The sequence below is a fragment of the Spermophilus citellus genome, assembly GCF_964194105.1.
Source record: "Spermophilus citellus genome assembly, chromosome: 4".
In the NCBI taxonomy this organism is placed as follows: domain Eukaryota; kingdom Metazoa; phylum Chordata; class Mammalia; order Rodentia; family Sciuridae; genus Spermophilus; species Spermophilus citellus.
The window spans coordinates 21,523,481-21,551,401 of record NC_138185.1 but is presented as its reverse complement, the minus strand read 5'-3'; the positions used below and the strand labels follow the sequence as shown (position 1 = coordinate 21,551,401).

Genomic DNA, 27,921 nt, shown 5'->3' with positions numbered 1-27,921 from the left:
CCCACCCCGAGGCCTGATCCAACCGCGTCCGGGTAGCGCCCCGAGTGAGACCGTTGCGAGACGGCCGGTTCCAAGTGCGCCACGGCGCGGGGGGGAGGCAGGCCCGCACGCCGGAACCCAGAGGCCTCCTGGGCACGAGGATTGGAATCCGCAGCGCGGCTGCTGCGAGCGGCCGGGCCCAGCGGGACCGCGGAAGACTGACCTGTGCCTAGAGCCCATCCCGGCAAGCAAAGCCTGCCGCGAATCCCTGGCGTCCCCTCCGGCGCGCTCTTGGAGCCACTTTTCCGAGCGGAAGTCAGCCTGCTGCTCGGGCTCCGGTGTGACCTGCTCGGAGGAATGGCGCCGCCGGGTGAGGCGTTGCGCATGGCTCAATAACTGGGTTCCGCGGCCGGCACGCCTAGGGGAGCAGGCTCTGGCCCGCGGGAGGCTAGTGCCGGCCACTCGGGAGCCGGCTAGGCGGGATCCCCTCCCCCGGCGGGGCAGGGGCATGGGCTCCAGCTCTTTCGGTGGCGAGGGTCTGATCGAGGGCAGCGAGCTGGTGCCAGTGCCCGAGACTAGCTGGGGGTTGGTGGGGGTGGGGGTGGGGTGCGGTGCATCGCGGAACTACGGGTCCCCGCGAAGACCAGCCAGTGGGTGGGCGAATTGTGGCCGCGCTTAACCTAGGCCTGGCTTCCCCCATTCATTTGACAAGTGCGGGCGGCCTAAGACCTGTCCCCGCTCGCCGCGGGCCACTTCTTGTTTCGTGTGAGCCTTTGAGCAAGCTGCCCATCCTTTGGGCCATAGTTTACTCTTCAGTAAACTATGGGACAAGAGAATCACTCCTCTGCTGTCTCTGGGAGCTTAGAGTCTAGGTTCTCAAGTTCTACTCTGGGCGCAAACTTGCAGTCTGCCACGTATTCTTTATATGACCTAGAGCCAGTTACTTGAGTACACTGCACCTCAGTTTCTCATCTGTAAGATAAGTACTTTATTCGCTTCATAGAGTTGCTGCATTAAGTAAGATAATCTCGTGTATTTTAGAACAGCTCATGACACTAAGTTAGTACTCAGTAAAGTTCACTGCTTTGGTGGTAACTGAGTGGACACAGCAGGATGGACTCCACAGCTCGTGTGTGTACTCTTGTTATTCCCGCGGGACATAGGCTGGAATCCTAGAGAGAAGGGAAATAACTTACTCAAGGTAACATTAATCATCTCTGTGTTTAACTAAAAAGTAGTGGATACTATAATGGTCAAAGCCATAATTTGGATTCAAACTGCCTGTGGTATGTTTCTCAGTTCCTTATGTGACTTAGGGCAGATGCAGGTAAGCACTTCTGAACCTCAATTTCTTGGTCTGTAAAAGGCAGTAAATAGCCACCTCACTTGGTTGTTGTAAGGATTTAATGTCTCAGTTCATACAAGGTACTCAGTGTAGTTTGAGCCTTCCTGACATGTTATAGTGTCATGTTTTAGCCAAATAGTTATTGCTATCAAGGTGGGAAGATGAGGGTCTGATGCAGATGCTGTGCTAGGGGAATTTACAGTTTAGCTGGGAATATTCTAGTGATAGCAGTCCACTACAGATTGCAGTGTTGAATGCCTGCATGTACACTAGGCATTGGAGATTCAGCAGTAGTACCTCGACTCCTCTTGCATCTTTTTGTCCAGTAGCAATCTGATAGGCTTTAACTTTGAATTCTAGCTAGACACTGGCCACTTGTTACCACCTCTGCTGCTGTTGCCCAGGATTGGACCACCCTGATCTGTTTACTTGAAATATAGCAGTAGTCTCCTAACTTTTTCTCCTCTTTCTGTCCTTGCTCCTGCATACTCTGTTCTCAACACAGCATTGCCTATTGTCAGCACTGTGATCCTGTTCAAATGTAAGTCAAATCACTCCTCTGTTCAGAACTTTACAGCGGTTGCCATCTTGTTCAGTGCCAGTCAGTCTTTTGTGGTGTTCAAGGCTCTCTGGAGTTGCCTCTGTCACTCCATCTTTACCTCTTTCCCTGGCTTACCTCACTCTGGCATGCTGGCCGTGCTGAAAACACCATGTGTCCCCCTGGTGTAGACTTTATACTTGTTTTTCTTCTTGGGATGCTTTTCCCCCAAATAACCATGATGACTTGCTCCTTCTTCTTGAAGTGTAAGCTCAATATCTTTTTCTTCCTTGGTCCTTCGTAGACTCCATGTTTAAAATGCAGCCTTTCCCACATGTCCCTTCTGTATTTTTAGTTTTCTCCCTAACAACACTTTTTACCTTGAAATGTGACAAATCATGTTTCTTAATTATTTTATGTTAAATCTTTGTTTTCCCACTAGAATCCAAGCTATCGGAGGGTGGGGAGTTTCCTGCTGTATTTTTTTTAGTTATACATGGACACAATATATTTATTTTGTTTATTTATTTTTATATGGTGCTGAGGATCCAACCCAGTGCTTCACATGTGCGAGGCAAGTGCTATGCCACTGAGCCACAACCCCAGCCCTTCTGCTGTATTTTAACACTTGAAATAGTGTTTATTTCACAGTAGCATTCAATATATATTTGATGAAAATTCCACATTATAGGTCTCTTTGTGGTTTTTATTGTTGTTGTTCATTTGAACCCAGGGCGCTTTTATCTCTGAGATATATCCCCATCCCTTTTTGGTTTTTATTTTGAGATACTGTCTTACTAAGTTGCTGAGGCTTTCCTTGAGCTTGCTTTCCTCCTGCCTCAGCCTCCTGAATCCCTGGGATTACCTGAGTGTGCTATGGCATCTGACTGTATTTTTCTCTTTATCCTTAGCAAGCATTGTACTACTGAGTCACTTCCCCAGTCTTTTCTCTCTCTCTCTCTCTCTCTCTCTCTCTCTCTCTCTCTCTCTCTCTTTCTTTTTTCTTTTTTTTAATGAACTTTCACATTTTTTAGGTTAATACACACAAGTACTTAAATGGAATAAATGTTCATAGAATAGTTCTCTGCTTACCCCTAATGTATATCATTCTCCAAAAAAATAGTGAAGCATGAACTTTGTAGTGTTAGACCTAGGTTTGGATCTAAAACTGGCTATGTGCAAGCTACTCTGGTCCTCAGTTTTCTTATTTGTAAAATGGATGTAATATTGTCTTTCTTAATTCTAGTTCCAACTAAATTCAACACTGTGGGCAAAGGATTTAAGACCATTAATGCTAGCCTTGTGATTGCTTGTTGTTGCTTTTTACTTGGGTGGCGGACAAATTCACTTCATCATGAAGCAGTGCATTCAAAAGTTGTTTTTTGTTTTGTTTATTATTATTTTTTTTTAAACTGGAGATTGAACTCAGGGGCGCTTAACCACTGAGCTACATCTCCAGCCCTTTTATATTTTTTATTTTGAGACAACAGGGTCTTGCTGTTGCTTAGGACCTTGCTGAGTTGCTTAGGGCCTTGCTGAGTTACTAAGGCAGCCTTGAACTTGCAGTCCTTCTATGCCAGCCTTCCAAGTTGCTGGAATTATAGACATGTGCCACTGTGCCTGGCTTTGTTTTTTGATTTTTTTAAGAAGATTTATACTTGCACTTTATTGTTTTTCCACAGTCTTTATTTCTGCATTATAATTATACATAATGATGGGATTTGTTGTTACACAATATGACAATATAGTTTGGCTAATATGTTCTCTTTTTTAAATGAAAAATAGAAATATACCACTCCTACAATTCTTGTTGGAGCATCATAGATGTGAGTTAATTCTTCTTCCATTTATTTGAGAAATAATTATTCAGTACCTACCTTGTACCAGGCAATTTGCAAGACAAGTAAATACTGGGACAAACATGAAAAACAGTCTTTGTCCTCATGGAACTTGTAGTTTAGCAGAGAAAACAGACCTCTCAGTATCATAGTTATAAAAAAATAGTTCATAAGAGAAGTACAGATTACTGTGAGTAGATAAAACAACAACCTTATAATGGTAATAGAAGTAGTAGCTGACATTTATATAGCCCTTGTTATGTGCAAGATCTTTCTATGTTAATCCATAACAACTCTGCGGATGATACTGTTATTATCCCACTTTCCTCTTGAGGAAGCTGAGGCCCTGGCTGAATCACTTTCCATGGTCACATTGCTAATAAATGGAATGGTGTGATGAGTCCTGTGCCTTAGAAGCTCAGAGCCTGCTGGGTGGACTTTCCTTTCCACATTTGAAGACCTGGCTCACCGCTCAAATCTGACCCCTGCTCCTCACTCTTCCTCACATGGTTTGGTTCCCAGATGTTGGTGCGCATCATTGTTGGGACTACATATAAAACTCGGGAGTTGTATGTATTGTGTTTAATATATTCATTTCCCTCCAAGGTTCAAGCACTGTCTTCCTGTTGGCCCTGACAATCATAGCCAGCATTCAGGCTCTGACGCCCACCCACTACCTCACCAAGCATGACGTGGAGAGACTGAAAGCCTCGCTGGACCGCCCCTTCACAAGTTTAGAATCTGCCTTCTACTCCATCGTGGGACTCAGCAGCCTTGGGGCCCAGGTGCCAGATGTAAAGGTATGACTTTTGCCTTGGTGTCCTGAGTGATTCAGAGAACCTTCATCTCCTCGCTGGGTTCCTTTTGGGTACTTCAAAACAAACTCTTGGGGCTGGGGTTGTGGCTCAGCGGTAGAGCGCTTGCCTCGCACGTGTGAGACCCTGGGTTCGATCCTCAGCACCACACAAAAATAAATAAGTGAAATAAAGGTATTGTGTCCAACTACAACTAAAAAATAAATATTAAAAAAAAAAAAACTCTTCTCATTTGAGGGCAACCAAGGTCAGTCCAATATAAGAAATACTTATTTCAATCTAACAGATTTTCTTTTTTAAAAAATATTTATTTATTTATTTTGTTGTAGTTGGGCACAATACCTTTGTTTTTATTTATTTTTTATGTGGTGCTGAGGATCGAACCCAGGGCCTCACACGCGCTAGGTGAGCGCTCTACCACTGAGCCACAACCCAAGCCCCTAACAGATTTTCTTTTTGAGTACTTAATGTATATTTAGGAGCATGCTAGGTGTTCTTAGTGAAATAGAAAGAACAAGTTTTCGATCCTCTAGAAACCTATACTGTAGCCCTCTGAGTGAGACCATTCAGTACCACAGGTACTTGTAAAGTGCCTAGGTGTGTGGATAATCAGTGATTAAAGAATTCAAGGTGGAGGCATTCCCACTTGTTAAGCTCGACAGTCACTGTGTCAGGTCACTTTGGTATACTTTGTGGACTTTTGATGAGGAGAATGCATCATTATTTAAACCTTTTCTAGATTCAGGAACAGTGGTGAGGGAATTTATATTTTATTCATTGCAACAGAATGGACAGCTAGGATAAGAAATTTTCCTGTGTACCTTTTTTTGTGGGGAGAGTGGTTACCAGGGATTGAACTCAGAGGCACTCCTCTACTGAGCCACATCCCCAGCCCTATTTTGTATTTTTTTTAGAGACAGAGTCTCACTGAGTTGCTTAGTGCCTTGCTGTTGCTGAGGTTGGCTTTGAACTCATGATCCTCTTGTCTCAGCTTCCAGAGCCACTGGGATTACAGGCATGAGCCACTTGTACCTGGCTCATATATACCTTTGTTTTCAATGACTATACAACAAATTTCTGTAAACTTAGGGAGTTAAATCACCATTTATAAGCTGATATTCTGCAGGTCAGAAGTTATCCAGGCAGTTTTCCTGGACTTGCTTTTTAGTGTCTCCTAAAGTCAAGGTGACGGTATTGACCAGGCTGAGCTCTTACTGGAAGTTCTGGTGAAGAATCTGTTTCTAAGCTCATTCAGGTTGACAGAATCCAGTCCCTTATGGTTTTAAGTCTGAGGTCCTTACTTTCTTACTGGCTCAAGCCAATGGTTGCTCTCTGCTCGTCAAAGCTACCCAAATTTCTTCTCATGGGGCCAGCAATAGTGTGTCTGTCTTGCCTCCATTTCTACCATCAGCCAGAGAAAACTGCTCTTAAAGGGCTCATCTGCTTAGGTCAGGCCCACTTGCATAATCTCTGAATTCTAAGGTCAACTGACTTGAGGTTTTTAAATATACCTGCAAAAATCCCTTCATAGTAGTTTCTAGATTTGTGTTTAAGTGAATAATTAGTGAATGGAAATCTTAGGGGTGGGTGAGCAATTTTTAGACTTCTGCCTTCCATATCTTATATTGGCATTGAAATGATTTTAAATCTTAGTGACAAAATTTGTTTTTTGTTTATACTCTATGGCCATCCTGGGTCACTTGAGGCTTCCCTTTATATTTCTTCAGTCTAGGATTTAGCTGATGGAGTTGTCTATCTGGAACATGTGCAGAAAGCAAATGGAGTATATGGTTCTTAAAACTTCTGCTCAGGCTGAGTATAGTGGCACACATTTGTAATCTCAGCATCTTGGGAGGCTGAGGCAGGAGTATTGCAAGTTCAAGGCCAGTGTCAGCAACTTAGTGAGACCCTTGTTTCAAATAAAATAAAATAAAAAGGGCTGGGGATGTGGCTCAGTGGTAACTTATGGTAAGCTGGAAGTTAGAAAAGAGTAGTGCTGAGCCAGGTGCAGTAGTACACACCTGTAGTCCTAGAGACTTGAGAGGCTGAGATGGAAAGATTGCAAGTTTGAGACCAGACTCAGCAACTTAGCAAGACTTTGTCTTAAAAAAAAAAAAAAAAAAGGCTGGGGATGTAGCTCATCAGTAAACTGCAATCCCCAGTACCAGCCTCTGTCCCCGGCAAAAAAATAAATAAATAAATAAAAGGCCTGTGATTTGGATGTGTTCTGCTTAAAGGTCGTGTGTTAAAGGCTAGGTCCTCATCCCATGGTGCTGTTGAGAGGTAGTGGGAACTATGAGAGGTGGGGCCTACTGGGAGGTTGTTAGTCCATTAGGGGTATGCTCTTGAAGAGAATTGTGGGACCCTGGTCCCTTTGCTTCTTTGGTCCTTTCCTTCTCTTGCTCCCTGGCCATACACATAGTGCCATTGCTCAAAGCATTGGGGCCAACCATTCATAGACTGAAACCTCTAAAACTATAAGCTAATATAAACCTTTTCTTTTTGTTAGTTGATTATGTCAGCTATTTTGCTACAGTAACAGAAAACTAATACGAAAAGTAACTCCTTTATTTCAGCCTTTTATTATGGAAGTTTTCAAACATTCACAAAATTGCCATCTGCTAGCTTGAACAGTTATACACATTTTGCCACTTTGATTACAATTACTTGTTTTCTCCTTTATTTTTGCTGGAATATTTTATTTATTTTTAAGATAGGGTCTTACATGCCTGTGATCCCAGCTACTTGGGATACTAAGGCAGGAGAATCATCTTGCGTGTTTGAGGCCAGTCTGGCACTAGGCCAGCAACTGGACTATTTTAAAGCAGATATTAGACAAATCGTTTTACTTATATCTCTTCATGGGAACTTTTGTTTTAACAATAATAGCAGTGTTTTTATTTTGTCCATCCATTTAAAAAATATATTTTTTAGTTGTAGATGGAGATAGTAACTTTATTTTATTTATTTACTTTTATGTAGTGCTGAGGATTGAACCCAGTGCCTCACATGTGCTAGGCAGGTGCTCCACCACTGAGCCACAACCCCAGCCCCTCTATCCATTATTAATAGTAGTTTTTTTTTTATGTCATTTAATTCTCAGTCTATGTTCATTTATCTCTAATTATCCCAAAATTGTCTCGAAGAGGTAGTTGGTTTAAGTCCGCATCTGAACAAGGTCCACACATTGCGTTTTGTTGATGTCTCCTAAGTCTCTTTTTACTTGTAATAGTTCCTGTTCCCTCTATCCCCTCATACCACTTCTTTCTCTTTTTTTATGATACTAGTGATTGAACCCGGGGCCTCACCCATGCTAGGCTAGCATACCTACCACTGAGCTGTGTCCCCAGTTCTTTTTAAATTGCTCAGGCTGGTATCAAACTTTTAATCCTCCTGCCTCAGCCTCCCAAGTAGATAGAATTATAAACATGAGCCACCTCGCCTGCCGCCCCGTTCCATTTGTGGGAAAAGCTGGGTCACTTGTCTTGGAGAATTTTCCACATTCTGCCTTTGCATCATCATGTTTTTGAACATATTGCTCTATTCCTTGTACTCCTTTACCCTGATAGTTACCTCTTAAGGCTTAATTATATTCAGAGTCAGTTTTCTTGGCAAAAATATTTCAGAGGTGATTCTGTGTATTTCTGTCAAGAGATACATGTCTGATTGTTTAACTCTTAGTGATAAAGTTGGATCAGTGGATCAAGATGTCCAACTAATCTGTGTGCATACATATACAGTGTATGGTAGGGACTGTCTTTTATAAAAATCCAGCCTGGTAGTTTCTGCCTTTTAGTTGGGGAGTTTATTCCACTTATGTTTAATAAAATTACACTGTTTGGTTAAAATCTACTGTCTCCAAGTTTTCTATTTATCTGGTTTTTTGTCCCCTTCTTACCTCTCTTCTTTTAGATTAGGTATTTTTTAGTATTACATTTTTTATCTTCTATTGGTGTTTAGCTTTATTATAATATGCATCTTAATTTATCACAGTGTAATTTGAGTTAACTTTCTTTCAAGGATCACAGCTTTGTGCTGTCGTCCAGTGTCTTGACTTCATATATTGTGTCTTATTTTATAGTTACTTATGGTAGGAGGGGTAAATTCAATTTCTTTAATTCTGTTATGGCCAGAACTCTGGTAGTTCCTGTTGATCTTTTCCAGATCTACTTCAGTTGTATTTTTTTTAATAGTTTTTTTAGTTATAGATGAACACAATGTCTTTATTTTGTTTAATTATTTTTATGTGGTGCTGAGGATCGAACCCAGTGCCTAACATGTGTGAGGCAAGTGCTCTGCCACTGAGCCACAACCCAGTCCCAGTTGTATTCTTCTTAATGCTCAAGCAGTAACGTGCTCTCCTGGCATGCAGGGGGCACTGGGTTCGATTCTAAGCATCACAAAAAAATAAAATAAAGATGTTGTGTCCACCAAAAACTGAAAAATAAATATTAAAAAAAAAAGTCCCATCTTCACCAATAGAGCAACACATCGTGTGTGTGCGCGCGCGCGCGCGCGCGCGCATGTTTGTGTGTTTGAGAGAGTGTGATCTAGTGCATAAAAATTAAGAATTTTTTTTTCTTGCCAGCCTGATACCTTCTGTCCCCGACTGGACTTAACAATCAGTATTATTTATTGAGTACCTTGTGTGTAAGTTAATGTTCTTATCTATGCATGGTCAGAAACATTATCCCATGATACACAAGGAAGTGGACCTCAGAGGTTAATTAAATTGCCTAATGTCTGCCAACCATTCTGTGAATGCTGTGTGGCAGAGGGGTTGAGGAACTGTGGTCCCCATGGCCAAACTGGGTTGAAGATGGTTTTGTAAGTAAATTTTTATTGGAATACAGCCACACCCGTTCATGTACTCTTGTCTATGGCTGCTTTTGTGTTTTAACAATAGAACTGAGTAGTTAACCAGAATGACCTAAAGGCCTGAAGCATTTACTCACTGGCCCTTCACAGATGAAGCTTGCTACTGCTCCAGGGGACCTAGCTTATTCACATTTTTTTCCCACAGCCATCTCTTGTTCCTGCCCAGTATTTTCTTCCTGCCTGACTATATTAAGGAGACAGACTTTCCCCTCATGATTGTGAACCCTTAGTGCAAATGTACCTTCTAATAGTAAAATTAGCTCAAAAGTAAGAACACAGACATGAGAGTCAGTTCCCCAAGTTTTTAACTATGGTCCTACCTCTCTGTTAAAAAGAAGTTATGATGCCTCCCTCAGGGGACCATCATGAGGATTGAGTGAAATTGTGTTATTCCCATGAAAGCCCTGTCATTCTTAACATGAAAATATTTGCTTCTGTTTATGATTCATTCAGGTGAGTTCAAACAATGCCTGGCACAGGTACTGTATTCTGGCACCCTTTGTGGCAGTGCCTGAGCCTTGCTCTGGTTTTCTCCATGGTCATAAAGGCCCTGTGATGGGGAGACAAAGAACAAATTGAGAAACAGGGAGTGGAACAGTCTTGGCTAGTTGAGGCTTTTTATTGTAAATTGTAAAAGTTAAAATTGGAATATTAGTGTCATATTAAATTTTGGTGGGATATGAATGCAGGAAAAAAGATCTCCTGGGGATTTTCAAACTTTCATGGAGCCATTGGATTTGGTTCCAGGGACTTTGGAGAAAATAAGCACTTTCACATCTCCCAGGGTGCTGGCTTGCTATCTGCGCCATGATCTGGAGTTTTGCACAAGATTCTGGTTGCACACATACTCCTAAAGGTATTCTTTGCTCATGTTTATTAGTTGGAGGGGACATTGGTTAGGGCTGAAGAGATGGATTGAAGAGCTATCTGGTCAACTGCGTTGCAGTTGACCTGGGATACTTATATGGTTAGGCCAGCTGTGCCTTTAGGGTTATCATCCAGACTGCTTGGCTTCAAGAGGTTGACTTGAAAACAGTCAAGTAACCCTTGCACCTTACCTAAAACCTTTAGAATTTTTGGTATCTCTTCTGTAAGATGGACATAATGGTAGTACTCGGCTCACAGCTGTCATACGGAGGGTGGTTAGCATAGTGGTGGCATGTGGTAAATATGTAATATTTGCTCCTATTAGTAGTACTGTGTGTTAGTCACATTTTTGTCACTGAGACAAAATACCTGAAATAACTTAAAAGAGGAAAGATTTGTTTTGGCTCACAGTGTCAGAGGTTTTGGTCCATGGTTGATTGGCTCCCTTGCTTTTAGGCCTGTGGTGAGTCAGAACATTGTGGCTGGGAGCGTGTGGTGTGGCTGAGCTACTTACCTCATTGTGGCTGGGGAGAAAGAGAGAGGAAGGGGCTGGGGTTCAAATATCCCCTTCAAGAGCACACCCCAGAGGTCCAATTTCCTTCCACCAGGCCCCACTTTCTAAAGGTCCCATCACCTCCCAATAGTGCTACTGGTGGTGACCAAGTCTTGGCATGTGGCCTTTGGAGTACTTCTAAGATCCCAACTATGACATTTGATTACATATGGTATCCACTGACTGACATCGTTCCCACGCCAGCACACACCTGAATTGTAAACTTTAGCCTAACAGAAATGAGGACTCTCTAAATATGCATCCTAATCAGAAAACAAATGGGTTAATTGCATACTTCATTTTTCCAATTGCTTATGAAATGCACAGTGGTGATTGTGAGTAACAGAAGAGAGGGCTTGCACGGGTGGTTCCATGCTGTTAGAACTCCTCCTAGATGTGCATGCTACATAAATCTGTTGAGAGCAAATGTCTGTTATTGTTGCTGCATGTCATGGTGTTTGTCCTGTTGTTGCTTTTAGCTGAGCAGAACATCCCCCTGCTATCTGCACTGAGTTGGTTGTTCTCACAGAGGTGGGTCCTTAGGGGAAATTTTGGAATTTTGTCACAAGTTTCAGCAACAAACTGGAAGAAATGGGGTTTCATGGGAATAAAAGGCTTAGCAGCTGTGTAAAATAAGAGCTGGTTTTGGAGCATCTTTCATTTTGATAGTTGAGTGCTGTATAAGTATATAAAACTTAAGCATATCAAAATGGTGATTTTTATAGATACTGTGTAGCTTTTCACAAGATTGAGGAGAATGGGAGTTGTTCTGTATTCATTTTAATAAAAATACAAAGTAAATGGGAAACATATTGTGGCAGAAAGTGATGGCAGTATACAGATGACTAAGTCGGGAAACATTAGACAGTGCTCATAGGTTATTTATGTCAAGCACTTTCCTATCTGTAAACTCAGCATAATACCTAACCTTATAGAGCATGGTGAAGATTAAATAATATAGTAATTATAAAGTAATTAGTATGTGTTGGGTGCATATAAAAGTGTGTCAGGGCTGGGGTTGTTTTTGGTGGTAAAGAGTTTGCATAGCATGTGGGAACCCCTGGGATCAATCCCCAGCACTGCAAAAGAAAAAGTTGTGTTTGTGGGCCAGGCACTGAGATGGGTGCTGGGGGTGGCAGCACATGAGGGGTGTGTTCACTCTGGAGCATTCCCAAAGTGTGTGCCCAGCACTGTGCTGAGTGCAGAGAAGACAACAGAGCTTATCTAGTTAGAGCCAAGGGAGCAGAGGCACATTATAGTTTGTGGAAAGTACCATGGGAGTCCAGCAGAGGGAGCCTGCGCTCAAGCTGTCAGCCATGGGGTGCCACTTGCTGGGTCTTGCTGCACATCTCCTTCAGTCAGGCAGCAGATATGTAGTGGGTTTCTGCTCTGCACTAGTGTGGTGCCATGCACTGGAGATTTGGTGCTGATCAAAAAAAGAGTCCCTGCGCCCTTGGAATGTAGATTCTAAAAGTGGAGATAGGCTGAAAGTGAGGCATGTGCTTTTATAAATACAGGACTTCTGTAGGTGTAAAAGAGGAGACTTTGATCTAGTCAGCAGGCTCTCCCAAGGAAATCTCGAGTTTAAATTCCACTGTATATCACCCTAGGTGAGACCTCCCTGAAGGCAAGAATGTGTGCATATTATTTGCTGTGTATCTCTGGTGCCTAGCACAGCATGTGGGCATGTGGTAGGCACTCCAAGAGAAGGAGGGCATGATGGAAAGTGGGAGATAGCTGGGAGGGGAGAGAGCGAAGGGGCAGCAAGCCGAGGAAACAGCCTGAGCAAAGAGCCTCTGTGGGGAGGGGCAGGTTACCTTTGAGAGTCTGGAAGGAGGCTACGTGTCAACCGTGTCAGAGGGAGGAGTGGACCTAAGAGGTGGGCTGGAGCCAAGCCACTGGGCCTTGGCTGCCACAGGAAGAGTTTTGATCTTCCTCCAAAGAGCAGTTGATTTTAAATAGTTAATTGTATGATTTGCATTTTAGAAAAATTTCTCTCCTGCTTTGCAGAGGACAGACTGTGGCAGGGGGGTGTGGGGCAAGATTGACTACAGAGGGGTATAGAGGAAGACACCAGATTTTCAGCTTGCTGCATGGATGGAGGTTGGGCCATTCCATAAGACAGGAGCACTGAGAAAGAATTTGGTTTGTTTAGAAAAAAACACGAATTTGTTCCACCATGCGGCCTGCGCAATGGTTTCATTAATGAGGTTCTAGGCATAAAGTTAGCTAGATGAGATCGAAATAAAACACACAGACTCAGTTACCTTATTTCTATTGCCAGGTCCGAGACGGCTCCCCTCTCTGGTTCCCTCCTCTAACTGCCCAGCAGGGCAGCAAGGATTACTCAGGGCTAGCAGGAGAGAGAGAGTTTGAACACGCCTGGGAGTAGCTTTTTATTGGGGAACAAGAGATTCAGGGGAGAATTCCATCCAATGAAGGTTGAGGGGGGACCGCACTCCAAGGTCAGGGTCAGTGATTGGGCCCCCGGGGTCAGTGGTCAGGCACACCCCCACACGGATGGGCTCTCTCATCAGGAAGGGGCCGGGAAAGCTCCGACACAGCCAGAGCGCCTCAGACCCTTAACGGGAGCCACCCAATCACATGTCAGAAATGGCTTCCCACAAATTTGTCCTTCAATACCTTGAGCTTTGAAGTGCCTTTGAGTCATGTACATGGCGGCTGAGTGAAGCTAAGCTAGAGGTACAAACCTGAGAGTTGTCTGCATGGAGGTTCTGGATGAGATTGTGGGCATGAATGAAATTGCCTGGGGGGAAAGAGAAGGCAGGATGAGAAGTAGGCTTGGGAGTTGAGACACCCCATTTTTGGATGGGCCCACACAGAGCTTGAAACTCTGGAGGAGCTACTGGAGAAGTGAGAGAGAATGGAGTGAGGAGTGGGGACATGGGATCCTGGAAGCCCACAGAACTAACTTTTCAAAATGAGGAGGTGATTGATCCATCCAGGGTTGAGGGCATGAACCCTCAGATATGTCTCTGGCTTTGACAGTTTGGATGGAGTGGCTTGATGGGGACAGAAACCATATTGGAATGTAGAGGTGAGGAAATGAAGACTTAGTGAGTACAGGTAACTCCAGAGAAGTGTGGCTTTGGGAAGAGAGAAGTTAGCAGTTGGTGGGGAGAGAAGGATGAGGGAAATTTTATTTTTATTAAGTCCCTAAAACTTCTTAGTATACCATATACTCATTGAGAGGGAGAAGTTTACCTGATGAGGTAAGGGACTTTCAGAGGGAGAGAGTGTCCTGAATAAAACCTGGAGGCTCTGCCGGGTGTTTTCTCTGATTTAAGGAGGCTGATTAATGGGGTTGGGGGCGCATGGGGGGATCAGATGAACTCTACATAGGGCAAGGGGAAGGGAGGGGCATGAGGGTAGGACAGATGGTGGAATGCGAGGGACCTCATTATCCTAAGTGTGTGTATGAAGACACGAATGGTGTGACTCTGCTTTGTGTACAACCAAAGATACGAAAAATTGTGCTCTATACGTGTAATATGAATTGTAATGTCTTCTGCATCATATAACAAATTAAAAAAAAAAAAAACCTGGAGGCTCAAAAGTGCTGGCGGAACTGTTGGGACTGGGAGTGGGTGTCCAGGGCTGCTGGAGTGGAGGTGTGGGGGGCCGTGGTAAGCAGTGTGCATGGAAACAATGGGTTCAGTGACCTGGTGTGGGGGCACTAGCCAGGGTGTTGCAAAGCACAGGAGACGAGTAGCTGGGAGCTGTTCCTGCTGTCTTCCCTCTAGGACTTGGTCCCTGATGAGGTTCAAGAAGTTGTCTGGAAGAAGAGTAGAGGAAAGCCTTGTGGTACTTTGCTCAGGAGGGTGCTGGGTCAGTTGGAGTATCAACAGGGCACAGAAAGCTGGAAATGATGGGGCTGGGTTGTGGCTCAGTGGCAGAGCACTTGCCTAGCATGTGTGAGGCACCGGGTTCGATCCTCAACACCACATATAAATAAATAAATAATAAAGGTACATCAACAACTAAAAAATATTTAAAAAAAAAAGAGAGAGAGAGAAAAAAAAAAGGAAGCCAGAAGTGAGCAGACAGGGGAGGGACGTTTAGGGAATGATTCTCAGTTTTCCCTTGGGAAAGTAAGTCTCAGATTGGGGGACGGCTGAGTCAAAGCCACACATCCTTCAAAAGGACTGGCTGAAGCCTCAGCTTCAGAGAGCTCACAGAGTCCAGAGCATATTTTTTGAGGTCTTCCCACTCCTGCTGTTCTTAAAACTGTGCTGTAAACATTGTGCGCTTTGGAGCCATTGAATACCATCACTATTTACCTTTGTTTATCTTTGTGACACATTAGAGTAGGCCTGAGCTAGTTTTACCCAAGAACAGACCATTTTCCATGTGCTTTTGAGACAGGGCTTGTACAGCTCAGAGTCTGGAGCCAGAATGCCTGGATTTGAATTTGAGTTCCCCAGTAGAGAGTGAGAAAGAATGCGGGCAAGTTACTTTGCCTCACTGATGCCTCATTTTTCTTATCTGTAAATTTAGGGAGATAATAAGAATGCCTAATGCATAGGACTGTCAGGACTAAATGAGAAATGCACAGGAAGCATTTAGAAAACCAACACATTATGGAATTAGAGAGTTAGCCTGACTGTGGTCATCGCTGTGGGGTCTCCAGTTATCATTCCTTTGTAAAAGCACCAGAGGGCGACAGAGCACGTGTCTGGCTTACCCACATTCTACCAAAAGAACGCATTGCTTGCTGGATTCATCTGTTCTCTTCTTTAGAAACCTAATTATACTTATATTTTGTTTCTTCCCTTCCTCCCTCAGACTTCTTTCAAACTTCTGATTGAAACTAATTTGTTTTGAGACGCCTACTTAAATTTTATTCATAAAATTTTTGAAAAGCATTTTGGTTCAAGTTCATATGCATGCAGTGAAACTTCACATATGTAGAATGGCTATTGGGGAAAAGCAAGAAGCCCTTGCACAGCCTACCCTCCCCGTTCCCCATGCTATTCTTCAGAAGCGGCCGCTTCTAACTGGTTTATTGCAGTGTGATTTTGAATATCTGGATTTTATATTACTTTGACCAAAACGTTTAGCAGTGTAATTATTAAATAATCTCTCTTGGAATTCAGTGGAGGAGAAGTTGCCAGGGTTTACTTTGTGCTGCCTCTGTGCCAGTCACTGTGACGGGCAGTTAGTGCTGCCAGGAAACTATCTGGAAGGGGAGGAGGTAGGACAGCATGGTGAGTGCTTTCGGGATCACTGGAGAGAGAGGCACCCGCCTCTCTTGGCATGAGCATCAGTGAAGACTTTGTGGAGAAGGTCCATTTGAGCAGAGATGAAGGTGGAACCTGGTTTGGCAGGGCAAGGGAAAGGTACTCCTGGCAGTGGCAGGACCAAAATGTCAAGTGCAGGAGCATGGCCACCTGGAGCTGCAGAAGACTGGAGGGTAAAATATGGAGTTGGAGGTGGAGTGTGGCAGAGAGCGAGGGTGCTGCATGCTGCATCAAAAAATTTGGATCTCGTCTGAGAATAATGGGGAACCACCGAAGGATTTTAGTAGCAAAGCAACATGGATATGTTTGTATTTTGTTAAGATCAGTCTCAAAGCAGTGTGCAGAGTGGATCACATAGCTTGAGACTCTAGAAAAGGATTGTGGCAATCTAGGTGAGAAATGGCAACAACCTGCCTCAAGGCAATAACAGAAGCCCTGGTGTGGGATTGGGGTGAGAAATAAAAAGGAGGTAGGCTTGACAGCCTTGGAGGGAAGGGAAAAGTCAAAGCAGAGCCCCTGATTTCTGGTTTGGCCAGTTTATGGGTAGTGACACCTACACATGAGCCACAAGTCCAGGGAATAAAGAGGGTTTTAAGGTCATTTCCGATTTGTGGAATCTTATTTGGCTTTGAAGACACCTCAGGGGAAACCTCAGTGCAGCTAGAATCAGGGGAGACTTGCTTACCAGCTTCGTCACCTTTTGCAGGTTACTTATCAACTCCAAGCCCGGGTTTCTTATTCGGATGATGATGCTATCTATGAAGGGGCCTATGATCATTGATAGGAGGCTCATCTTTGGCTTCTCCTTCCTTTGGGATTCAGAAGGACGAGCATGTCTTCAGACTTGTGACTTTTTGTGTGAATCAGGCTGTTTGGGGTAATGCAGAGTCATATGGAAAACAAGTATTTAAGAAACTACATTGTGTGTAGCTCATTACTACAAGCCACCGTAGATAGCTTAGAATTTTATTTATCATTGCAAAACACCTTTGCTTTTCTGGTCACTGCATGTCACCACTTAACATTGATTTTCTCCCTTATTTAGAAAGCATGCACCTTCATCAAATCTAACCTTGATCCCAGCAACGTGGATTCCCTCTTCTATGCTGCCCAGTCCAGCCAGGCCCTCTCAGGGTGTGAGGTGAGTCCAGGTTTTCTTAAACCGACATTTGCTTTAAACTGTAAATCACATTTTTAAAGGGGAGGGTCATATCAGATTATTATTTTGTGTATGAATGTGTGTGGTGCTGGGGATTAAATCCAGGGTTCATGCATGCTAAGCAAGCACCCTACCACTGAGCTAATGCCCTAGTTCCCTGAATTCTCTCTCTCTCTCTCTCTCTCTCTCTCTCTCTCTCTCTCTCTCTCTGGTACTAGGGATTGAATCCACCCTAGCCCTTTTCATTTTTTATTTTGAGACAGGTCTCACTAAGTTGCCCAGGCTGGCCTTGAACTTGTGGCCTCCTAAATAGCTGGGATTACGTATGTGTACCACTGTGCTAATTTATTGTGTTTTTTTTGTAAACAATGAGACTCTAGTGGTGTGAAAGCAATTCTTTCTATGATAATTTTTAAAAGAGAGTATAGTTTGTTTATTTTTCCCCCGAGTTTTCACTTTTCGTGGGTTTTAAATAAAGTTTTTCCTGCAGTTGTTGCCTTTCTTCTGTTTTGTTGTTGTTTGTTTTTTTTTTTTTTTTTTTTTTGGGGGGGGTACCAGGGATTGAACTCGAGGGCACTTGACCACTGAGCCACAACTCCAACCTAGGGTCTCACTGAGTTGCTTAGTGCCTCGCCTTTGCTAAGGCTGGCTTTAAACTTGTGATCCTCCTATCTCAGCCTCCTGTGCTGCTGGGATTACAGGCATGTGCCACCGTGTCCAGCATTATTATTTTATTTTATTTTTTTTATTTACATGTGGTGCTGAGAATTGAACACAGTGCCTCACACATGCCAGGCAAGTGCTCTACCACTGAGCCACAACCCCAACCCCTGTTGCCTCTCTTCTGGGAGGCTTTGAGTTTTTCTTTACATTTCCCTTTAACATTTAAAAATGCTTGAAGAGGCTGGTTGTGATGGTGTATGCCTGTAATCCCAGAAACTTGGAAGACTGAGGCAGGAGGATTGCAAGTTCGAGGCCAGCCTCAGCAGCTTAATGAGACCCTGCCTCAAAATGGGGATGTGGCTCAGTGGAAAGCACCCTGGTTCAGTCCCCTGTACCAAAAAGGAGAGAAGGAAGGAAAGAAAGAAGGGATGTTGTTCAGTGGTAAAATGCCCAAGTTCAATTCCCAGTTAAAAAAAAAAATCACTGTGTATCCCCAGATATCTGGGTCATTTTACTAAATGAAGTTTACTAAACTACAGAAGTAAATAAGACCACAGTAACTTGTCAGCCTCTTTTGGAAGGGGTTATGCTGAGGGTTTACAAGAATTCTGACATCTGGGGACTGGGGGTGGTGAGTATGTACAAAATGGTTGTGACTGGCAGTTGCCAGAAACTCAGAACCTGTTCTAAACCTCTGAGTCTGCTGTCTTTCCTAGATCTCTGTTTCAAATGAGACCAAAGATATGCTCCTGGCAGCTGTCAGTGAAGACTCTTCTGTTGTCCAGATCTACCACGCCGTCGCAGCCCTCAGCGGCTTGGGCCTTCCCTTGGCATCCCAGGAAGCACTCGGGGCCCTCACTGCTCGCCTAGGCAAGGAAGAGACTGTGCTGGCGTGAGTTGTCAATTTAAGCCTTCTCAGGCCTCCTATCCCAAGATGGCTCATTCTTGATTCAGCAGATATTTCCTGGGCACCTATTCTAAGCCACATGTTCTGCTACACATGTCAGACACAACACTGAATTAGGCAGTAAGGTCCCTTCCTTGGTGGAGCTAACAAAGACATGGCCTTCTGCATGCTGCTCAGGTAGAAGGCAAGTACAGAGCCGGAGCATAAACCCACTACTACACAGAGACACCATCTTCTTTTTAGGTTAGAGGGTAGAAACTTAGAGTGAGTCCATTGAGCTCGGAAATTTCTTGGGGTTCGGCCAGGGCACAGTGAGATATTGGCAATGGGAGCTCTGTGAAAAAGTGGGGCTTATGGTATCCTTAGAAGTTGTGAGAGATGGCATCTGGAGGGGAGAGTGTAGAATATTCTAGGAATTAGGACCCTGCTGCTTACTCTGCAAGAGGCAAAAGTGAAGGAGAAGCCCCCTCAGGAAAAGTACTTGGAGCAACTCTCATGTTTATTAAAATGGTATCTGGTCACTGACTTTAGGATATTTGTTAAATTTAAAAGTAATGATGTGTAATTTTTTTCTTTGACTAAACAAGTCGTTTAAAACAATTTTTCAGGGCTGGGGTTGTGGCTCTGTGGTAGAGCACTTGCCTCGCATGAGTGAGGCACTGGGTTTGATCCTCAGCACCAAATTAAAAAAAAATAAAGATATTGTGTCCATCTACAATTAAGAGAATATTTTTAAAAAACAACTTTTCATTTTCTATGTTTCCCATTTAATGGTAACCCATAAAGAGGGTATGGAGGGCTGGGGTTGTGGCTTGGTGGTAGAGTGCTCGCCTAGCATGTGCAAGGCACTGGGTTCGATCCTCAGCACCACATATAAATAAATAAATAAAATAAAGGTATTGTGTCAACTACAACTAAAAAAAAAAAAAGAGTGCCTCTTAATTGTATAGCAAGAGGTTGGTGACATTGATTCTCACTTTCAGGACAGTGAGATCATTTCCCAGGGCTTTGGCCAACAATCAGATTGTCTCTAAACTTGCAGCTTTGTTAAGGACAGATTTTGCAGTATTTGGGTATTCTTTGTCACTCCCCCACCCTACTCACATTCACATGGTTGGCACTCAGTAACTTCAGGGCTGATACTTTCCTGGGCTAATGTTTCATACACACTTTGCCAGGTGCTTGGCCCTTGTGGTCCTTCGATTTCAGGCCATACATTTTTATTGCTGTTCATTATCGCTTTTGGTAGAATGCTCCCCTAGTTACTACCATCTCATGTCATGTCGTCAGTGTTAGTCCCTTACTCTGATGCCACCACTTTCTACCAAAAAACCCCCTCATTTCCTCTAAGCAAAAAGGGAAATCTCCTTCCTCAAAAACCCTAGAATAAGAAGTAGTACAAAGGAGTCAGGCAGATGTGCATTTGAACACCAGCTGTGTTCCTTCCTTGCTGTGTGATTTTGGGCAAGTTACTAAGTACTATTGAGCCTCACCTGTAAAAAAGACCAGAAATCTTTACATCACAGAGCAGAAGCAGATGTTAGGATCAAATGAGATGATGGGTGTGGAGAGCCTAGCCCAGTGTCTGCTCTTGGTGGCATGCAGGAAGCAGAGTTCCTTCCCTAGAGCATTTCTCATTAGGGAGCTGGCTACTTCCTTGGTTGTATTATAACTGTTTCTGTTTTAGGTCTTAGCCTTCTTTATTTGCAGTACTCATCGAGCCTGGCATGTTGAATGTGCCTAACAAAGGATTAATAAAGGTGAAACTACTCTATAAGAAAGCTTATAGGAAGACAGAACACATGTTTTGGATCAAATAGAACTCTTCAAATCCAGACTCTTCTACTCTATATCTCTGTTATCACAAGTGGGCTGTTAACGCCCCTAAACCTAAACCTCAGTTCTTTCACAAGTAAAACCCACAGAATTTTATCTACTTCATGGAGTTATTATGTCGATCAAACTGGTAGATCCTTTTATATTGTTATTGCTTATTTGCCCCATTTAGGGAAATCTGATATGCATTAGAACTCTTTGGGCCCTCTATATTTAAGTGAAGTTATCCTAGGAAGTGTATGTTCATAAGCCTGACCTGAAAGAGAAAATATTTATGGGTTGAAATGAGCCATCTGAAAAGATGTCTCTTAAAAACCAATTTCTCTGAGTCATCTGCTTTATGTTTATGTAAGCAAAACAGAATCTGCTTTGAATCTGTTTGAATATAGTACTCTAGAGAGAAAGAAATCACTGGCTGGGGAATAAGTAATTAAAGCCTGTGACAAAACTTTTCTAAAGCTAAATGGATTAATTTCATTTTAAATTTCCAAGGTTGTTACCAGCATGGCAGTCAGTCATTCCAAAGAAGAGAAAAATGATGTCTTAATTGATAAATTCTTTCTAGGCTATCTTAGCAGTCTTTTCTGAGCTCAGCATTTGTATAGGCAGATGTGGGATTTTTTTATCTTGTTCAGAAATTCAGGTTTCATTTTCCCAAGTGCATTATAACAACAAGTATCCCATAGGAGTCATTGAAAGCTCGTGGGGCTTCTCTCTGTGAATTGTGACTCCTGTTTTCCAACTTGTCATCCTAATGGAATTAGTTTTCAATAGAAGAAATCTAAATTGCTATGATCTGGACATAAGTAGACAGATTCCCCGCTCTACATTCCCTGACATGCTGACTTGATAAGTGGTGGTTTGCACTAGGATCTGTCATCTCAGGAATTAGGGCTGGAGCTGTCTGTCTGACCACCAGGGGGCCTCAGCTTTCCTCTTTTGACCCTGAGAAGTCCCATTTATATTTTCCAAACTATTTGCATCAAGAGAATATAATGAAAAATCATGTATATACACCTGTAACCTTCCACCTAAAAGGGTTTATCTTCCGGGAATACACTCATAAATAGGCAAAAATATATGAATAAGCCATAAAAATGAGTGAAGCACTGATACATGCTACAACATGGATGAATCTCAAAAACATGCTGAGTCAAAGAGGTCAGACATTAAAGATCACATATTTGTATGATACCATTTGTCTGACATATCCAGGATAGATAAATCCATAGAGACAACTTAGCTGGAGGGTTCCAGAGACTGGGAGAAGGCAGAATGGGAGACTGATTAATGGGTATAGGATTTTATTTTGGACAGACAGAAATGTTTTGGATCTAGACAGAGGTAGTAGTTGTACAAGATTGTGAATGTTGTAAGTGCCACTGAATTATTCACTTTAAAAATGGTTAATTTTGTTTATGAATTTCACCTCCATAAATTTTGAAAAATTTATGTGTGAATAAAGATTATCAGTTATAGTATTATAAGATCTAGTTTAAAAAATATCTATCAAGCCAGACATGGTTGTGCATGCCTGTAATCCCAGCAGGTCAGGAGGCTAAGGCAGGAGGATTGCAAGTTCAAAGCCAGCTTCAGCAACTTAGTGAGGTCCTAAGTAATTTAGCGAGACCCTGTTTCAAAAGAAAACATTAAAAAAGGCTGGGGAAGTGTCTTAGAGGTTAAGCACACCTGGCTCAGTGGTTAAGTGCCTCTGGGTTCAAACCCTGGTACCAAAACAAAAAACTATCAATTGGAAATTAAGTGAGGAAATTGTGGTACATTTAGGCAGTCTAACACTGTGTTGTGTTAGTCAGCTTCTCATATCTATGACCAAAATACCTGACAATAACAGCTTAGAGGAGGAAAGATGATTTGGGCTCACAGTTTCAGAAGTTCAGTCCACGGTCAACTGCTCCATTGCTCTGGTCCTTAGGTGAGATAGATGGGAGAGTGTGGTCATGATGGAAGGGTGTGGCAGAGGAAAACTGCATAGCTCATGACAGGTGGAAAGCAGAAAGAGAGCGCAGAAGGAGCCAGGGACAAAATCTATGATCCCAAGACATCCTTCCAGTGACCCACTTCCTCCATGTCCCGCCAGCCTACAGCTACCTCCCAGTAATCCACTGATGGGGTTGCCTGCCTCATAATCTTATAATTTCACCTCCTGCATTGATATGTGAGCTTTTGGGAAGGGGAGAATGCCTCATATCCAAACTATAATTGTTAGTAATAATGAAGTACATTTATATGTATTCATACGGAACCGTATATACATAGATTATTAAGTTAAAACTAAATTGGAGATTAGTTATCTTTTAAGGGTAGCTATTATAGGAATTTTAACTTTTTTTAGTAATGTTTATTTGAATTTTTGACAAATAATGTTCTTTTATAGTAAAAATAAATGGTAGAAAAAGAAAATAAGATTAAAATTGGTTTAGGAACAGATCTTTGCTCTTATTTAATGCTTGAAGGATTAGTGGCATTTAGGTCTCCCAGCAGCACAAGTGTTAACCATTTAGCACATATTTCCTGAATTATTGTATCTTTAGGTTGCATTATTCTTGTTTCAGAATAGTTGACCCAGATTCTATTCAACAGTGTCACATGTAGATTCCACATTATCTCTTTGTCTTGAGTAAGAAAAGTTAAAAAATTAACAGACAGCCAGTTTGGGCCACGTATACATTTGGAATGCCAAATGCACCTTGGTCGATTCGAGTGCTAGTCTCCCTAAGAGGATATCCCTTATAAAGTCAACTAATTTCAGTGTTCTACTGTTTCCCTTCCAGAACAATCCAGGCTCTGCAGACAGCATCCCATCTGTCCCAGCAAGCCGACCTGAGGAACATTGTGGAGGAGATTGAGGTCAGAACTGTTTTGCCAAATAGGTCTCCCAGCTCCAATCTTTGACACCTTTTAGGAAAAGAATCTTGCAGTTGGACATGCCTGATTTGTTATACCCACTTATATTTTAAATCCATAGCATGCTTATGTTATTTGTGTTGAAGCAATAATATGTCCGAGGGAATATTTGTTAGGCTGATATAGTTACATCATAAAATAGGTAACATTGTTTTTCCAGCCTTTTGTAGAGGTAATCTAATCTCCCAGGTTTTTAGAGCCCAACAAACGTAAAATTCAAATGCTTTTTTCCTACTACTTACCACTTTTCAATCCATGGCAAGTTCTTTAATAGCTCTGAGCTTCAATTTCTATATTTGGTTGTTGCAAGAATAAGTGAGGTTCTAAAGAGCCTCATACAGGCCAGGCACATCTGTAATCCCAGCTGTTTGAGAGGCAGAGGTAGGAGGACTATAATTTCAAGGCTGGCCTGGCAACTTATCCGGTATCAAAACTTTAAAAAATAAAAAGTGTTGGGAATGTAGCTTAGTGCTAGAGTATCCCTGGGTTCAATTCCCAATATTGCAAAAAAAGATAAAATGGGCCTAGTACCTAATAGGTGCTCAGTAAATGACCACTGTGGTTTTTATTATTCTATGCTTTGGTAAGAATGTCTTACTCAGGCCAGGGCTGTGGTTCAGTGGTGAGCATTTTCGAAGCATGTGTGAGGCACTGGGTTCAGTCCCTGGCACCACATAAAAAAATTAACAAATAAAATAAAAATATTGTGTCCATTTATAACTAAAAAAAAAAAAAAAGAATGTCTTGCTCCTCGGGGCCCACTCTCCTGGACTGCAGAGGCAACTGTGATATTCACCACTGACACTGTCATGAGTGGGTGCTTCACTGGGTGCCTAGATATGTTGCCCAGGAGAGCAGTATGTTTCTTTCAGAGCTTTGACCAAGAAAGAGAAATGCTGTGCTTCACAGGTTGTAGGTGACTGGGTGGCAATGGAATCCATCTGGGCAGAAATGCGTCCTGGGTGCACCGCAGCCTGGCCTGCTGACCTTCTGCCCAGAGTGGCTGGTGTCATTAGTACCACTACTCCTGCGCTTGGGCGGGAATACAGGGGCCAGGGAAGGTGGACTCTCAGAGCTGCCCAGGACACCGTTCTATGCACGTGTTTCCATGATGTATTTGGCCCTGCCTAAGCACCATTTCTGATAAAGTATCAAGTGACTGAGGTGGTCTTCAGATTTAGAAGGAAAGAGTTTTCAAAACCATCTATCTGCACTGGGGTGACCGTGGTTTGTGTGTCTCTGTGATCACTTGACTTCCGGTAAGCTTTCGTTTTGTTGTCACAGGACCTTGTTGCTCGCCTGGATGAACTGGGGGGTATGTATCTCCAGTTTGAAGAAGGATTGGAAACCACAGCGTTATTTGTTGCTGCCACCTACAAGCTCATGGACCACGTGGGGACTGTGCCATCCATTAAGGAGGTGCCAATCTAATAGTCTCTGGCTTGGAACAAATGGCATTGTCAACTTCAGCTGCTAAGGATAGATGTTTTCAAAAACAAATGTTCAAATGACACATGTTCAACTGACACTTTGGGTGTTGTCATTTAATTCCTTGAGTTAGGCATCAAGGATGAGAAATAGAGGATGTGATGCCTGAATTAAGCAACCGGTTGTCCAGTGTGACAGACATATAAACAAATTGCTGCACCTGCTTTAAGTGGGGCACATAGGTGTCATGCAGTAATGGCAAGAAGGCCAGGCGTGTTATGCTTGTCTCATCTTCCTTTTCCTCCTGAGAACCCCTTCCTGCTTGTCTTCTAAATGCTCTCCACTTTGGTGATCTGTGCAAATCTTTCTCTCAGAAGTGCCCTGGACTTCAACACTGCCTGTTGTCTTCTCTTCCCTCCTTCTTGGCAGTGACTAAATCTGAGCTTATCTTGGCTGATGGATATGGTTCGTAGAGAGGCATGTGTGTCCAACAGACACTTCAAGAGTTCATCTCCCCACCCCCAAAGGAGCTTATTAAACTGAACAAACCTTTAGTTGGAATGTGTGTGGGAAGTCTTTTGAGTAGAACCTTTATTGTCACCTTGTGTGTATGGTTACCAACCCTTGATCTTAAGTACAAGCTGCCATTATTTAAATTTTCAGAGGACTGGATAGGGTTTAAAGCTAGAACTTTCACTCTTTTATGCATTATGAGTTTTGTGGCAAGTTTCTTTTAAGTAGACTACTAATACTGTCTTGGATAATTTGAATTAAATTCATATTTTCTCCACAGGATACGATCTAATAATTTATTCATGTATTTACATTCTTAGTGTTTCGGTTCCTTCATCCTAAGTGTAGGAGTTCTGGAAGTATCACTCTCACTTTTAATTTCAGTTATGGATAAAAAGGCAGGAATGCAGGGTCTTATACAAATTTGGGGGGGATTCTCCTATACATAGAAAAGCAGATAAATTGATGACATTCTACATATACGACTTAAACTTTCTCTTGCTGCATTTCCAAGCTTCTGCTAACCAGGTTGGCTAGAGTAATTTTGCTGTCACTGCTTTTGACACAACAATTCTAGTGAATAGTTCCCTATTTTAACATGTCAACAGCCTAGTGATGGAAAAATGTAATTGGTACAATTAAAGAAAATTATTTCATGTCGACTGAATAACACTGTCAGGAACAAGGGAGCTCTTTTGTTAGATGGTGGATTTTAAAAAACAAAACTGATTGAAATGGAAAATGTTTCCTCCTAAGCAAACAACCTGCAGAATTTTAATCATGCTTTTTGGGTTCTACTTGTTTTAAAAATTGCTTTTAGTTTTCTCCTTTAAGCAGCCTGTTAGTACTTAATGGAGAGTTATTTTAGTTTTTTTGCTGCTGTACATTTTGCTATAAAGTTTGGTCTTCTACAACAGAGTTGGCCCTAATTCGCTACTTATATGTTGGTTAGGAAGGATGGGAGTTTAGCTGGGAGGGTTTTGGGAATCAGCAAAGTACAGGTTTTCTTGTGGCAGGACTCTGGAGATAAGCCTGCATCAGAATTTTGGTCTTGGTGTTTTTCTTCCTTCCTTCCCTCACTCCCTGCTTCTTCCTTCTTCTTTTTCATTTTTTTTTTTTTTTCGGTTACAACTTGTCACTATAACTTAACTTGCTATTAGCCTCAGTTTTCCCATTTGGAAAACATTGATAATATCAGTCTTTCAGGATTTTTTCCAAGATTTTATGTAGTACATATGAAGCATCATAGTACCTGGCACATGTAGGCATTTAACAAATGGTTACTGTTAATGTTTGTTTGTTTCTTTCTTTCTTTGTGGTGCTGGGGACTGAACCATGGGTCTTGTGCATGTGAGGCAAGCACTCTACCAACTGAGCTATATCCCTAGCCCCCCGTTAATATGAATTTTGTAGTACACTTGTATATCTCAGGAGTTATCTGAAAATGCTTTGGGTTTATATAGATTGACATTAAAGATTGACAAATAAAGAGCATGAATTTCAATTTATAATAGGAGATAGAAAAAAAAATTAAACTGAAGTTTTAAGTTTGAATCAGCATATTTGTTTTCCCCTCTACAGCTTTGGCTTAACAGTTGGAACCACTTTCATCTGAATACCTGACACATATAAGAAATGACTAAAATCCCATGGGGAGGAAAGGGCTTTCTACTTCCTGCAGAGAGAGATCTGAACTGCCATTTCCCTTTTCTTTCAGGACCAGGTCATCCAGCTAATGAACACAATCTTCAGTAAGAAGAACTTTGAGTCACTCTCAGAAGCTTTCAGTGTGGCCTGTGCTGCTGCTGCACTCTCCCAGAATCAATACCATGTGCCAATTGTAGTTGTTCCTGAGGGCCCCGCTTCTGCCACTCATGATCAGGCTATCCTGAGGGTATGACCTCTATGCCAAGATATGCTGCTTTGGTGCCATTTCTAGCGCAAGCTTTCAGAAAGCCAATTGTAGCCCTGCAAGGACATACCCATGAAAAATAGGGCAAGGCTCATTTCTCTTAGCCTGGAGATGGGACATGACCACTGGAGATCTAGTAACAGACCTTGCAAATCTATCAAAAAACATTTGTTTCCCTAGAAGATTTTAAATAGTACAGGCTTTCAATAAATTAAGTATAAGAAAATTACATTTCTAGGCCTTTGACTCCAGGTATAAAGAGAAGTCTTGCTTCTAAAATACATTTCCCAGTGCCAGAATTCTTCAGATACATGGTTTTAAGGCAGCTGTTTTAATTCTCCAATAATTCTGGTGTTCGTAATTGTTAAAATAAGCATAGGCCTCTTCTGTGCTGGTGGGGGATCTTTATGCCTCTTCTAGCACAGTATTCCCTCTCCCTCAGCAGTGTTCATCTTTTGTGTTAGTCTTTAAAGAACAAATGCACAAACCTTGAATACATCTAGA

General features: G+C 42.4%; 2 protein-coding genes across 6 annotated transcripts in view; one reads left to right on the top strand and one right to left on the bottom strand.

Annotated features, from left to right (window-relative positions):
• The window catches only part of MROH8 (maestro heat like repeat family member 8), a 67,650-nt gene extending 65,045 nt beyond the window's left edge, over positions 1–2,605 (bottom strand). For all 3 annotated transcript variants that reach the window (XM_081291007.1, XM_081291008.1, XM_081291009.1), the window contains exon 1: positions 203–2,605. In XM_081291007.1, the coding sequence (XP_081147133.1) occupies positions 203–489 (287 nt within the window). In that variant the 5' untranslated portion in view covers positions 490–2,605. The remainder of the gene's footprint in view (positions 1–202) is intronic.
• The window catches only part of RPN2 (ribophorin II), a 59,908-nt gene continuing 32,204 nt past the window's right edge, over positions 218–27,921 (top strand). For 2 of the 3 annotated variants that reach the window (XM_081291012.1, XM_081291010.1), the window contains exons 1-7: positions 4,192–4,228; positions 4,307–4,500; positions 17,120–17,215; positions 18,613–18,788; positions 23,432–23,507; positions 24,849–24,983; positions 27,223–27,399. In XM_081291012.1, the coding sequence (XP_081147138.1) occupies positions 4,207–4,228; positions 4,307–4,500; positions 17,120–17,215; positions 18,613–18,788; positions 23,432–23,507; positions 24,849–24,983; positions 27,223–27,399 (876 nt within the window). In that variant the 5' untranslated portion in view covers positions 4,192–4,206. Of the gene's footprint in view, positions 350–4,191; positions 4,229–4,306; positions 4,501–17,119; positions 17,216–18,612; positions 18,789–23,431; positions 23,508–24,848; positions 24,984–27,222; positions 27,400–27,921 lie in introns of those variants that run through there. The other variant, XM_081291011.1, reaches the window with a different exon arrangement.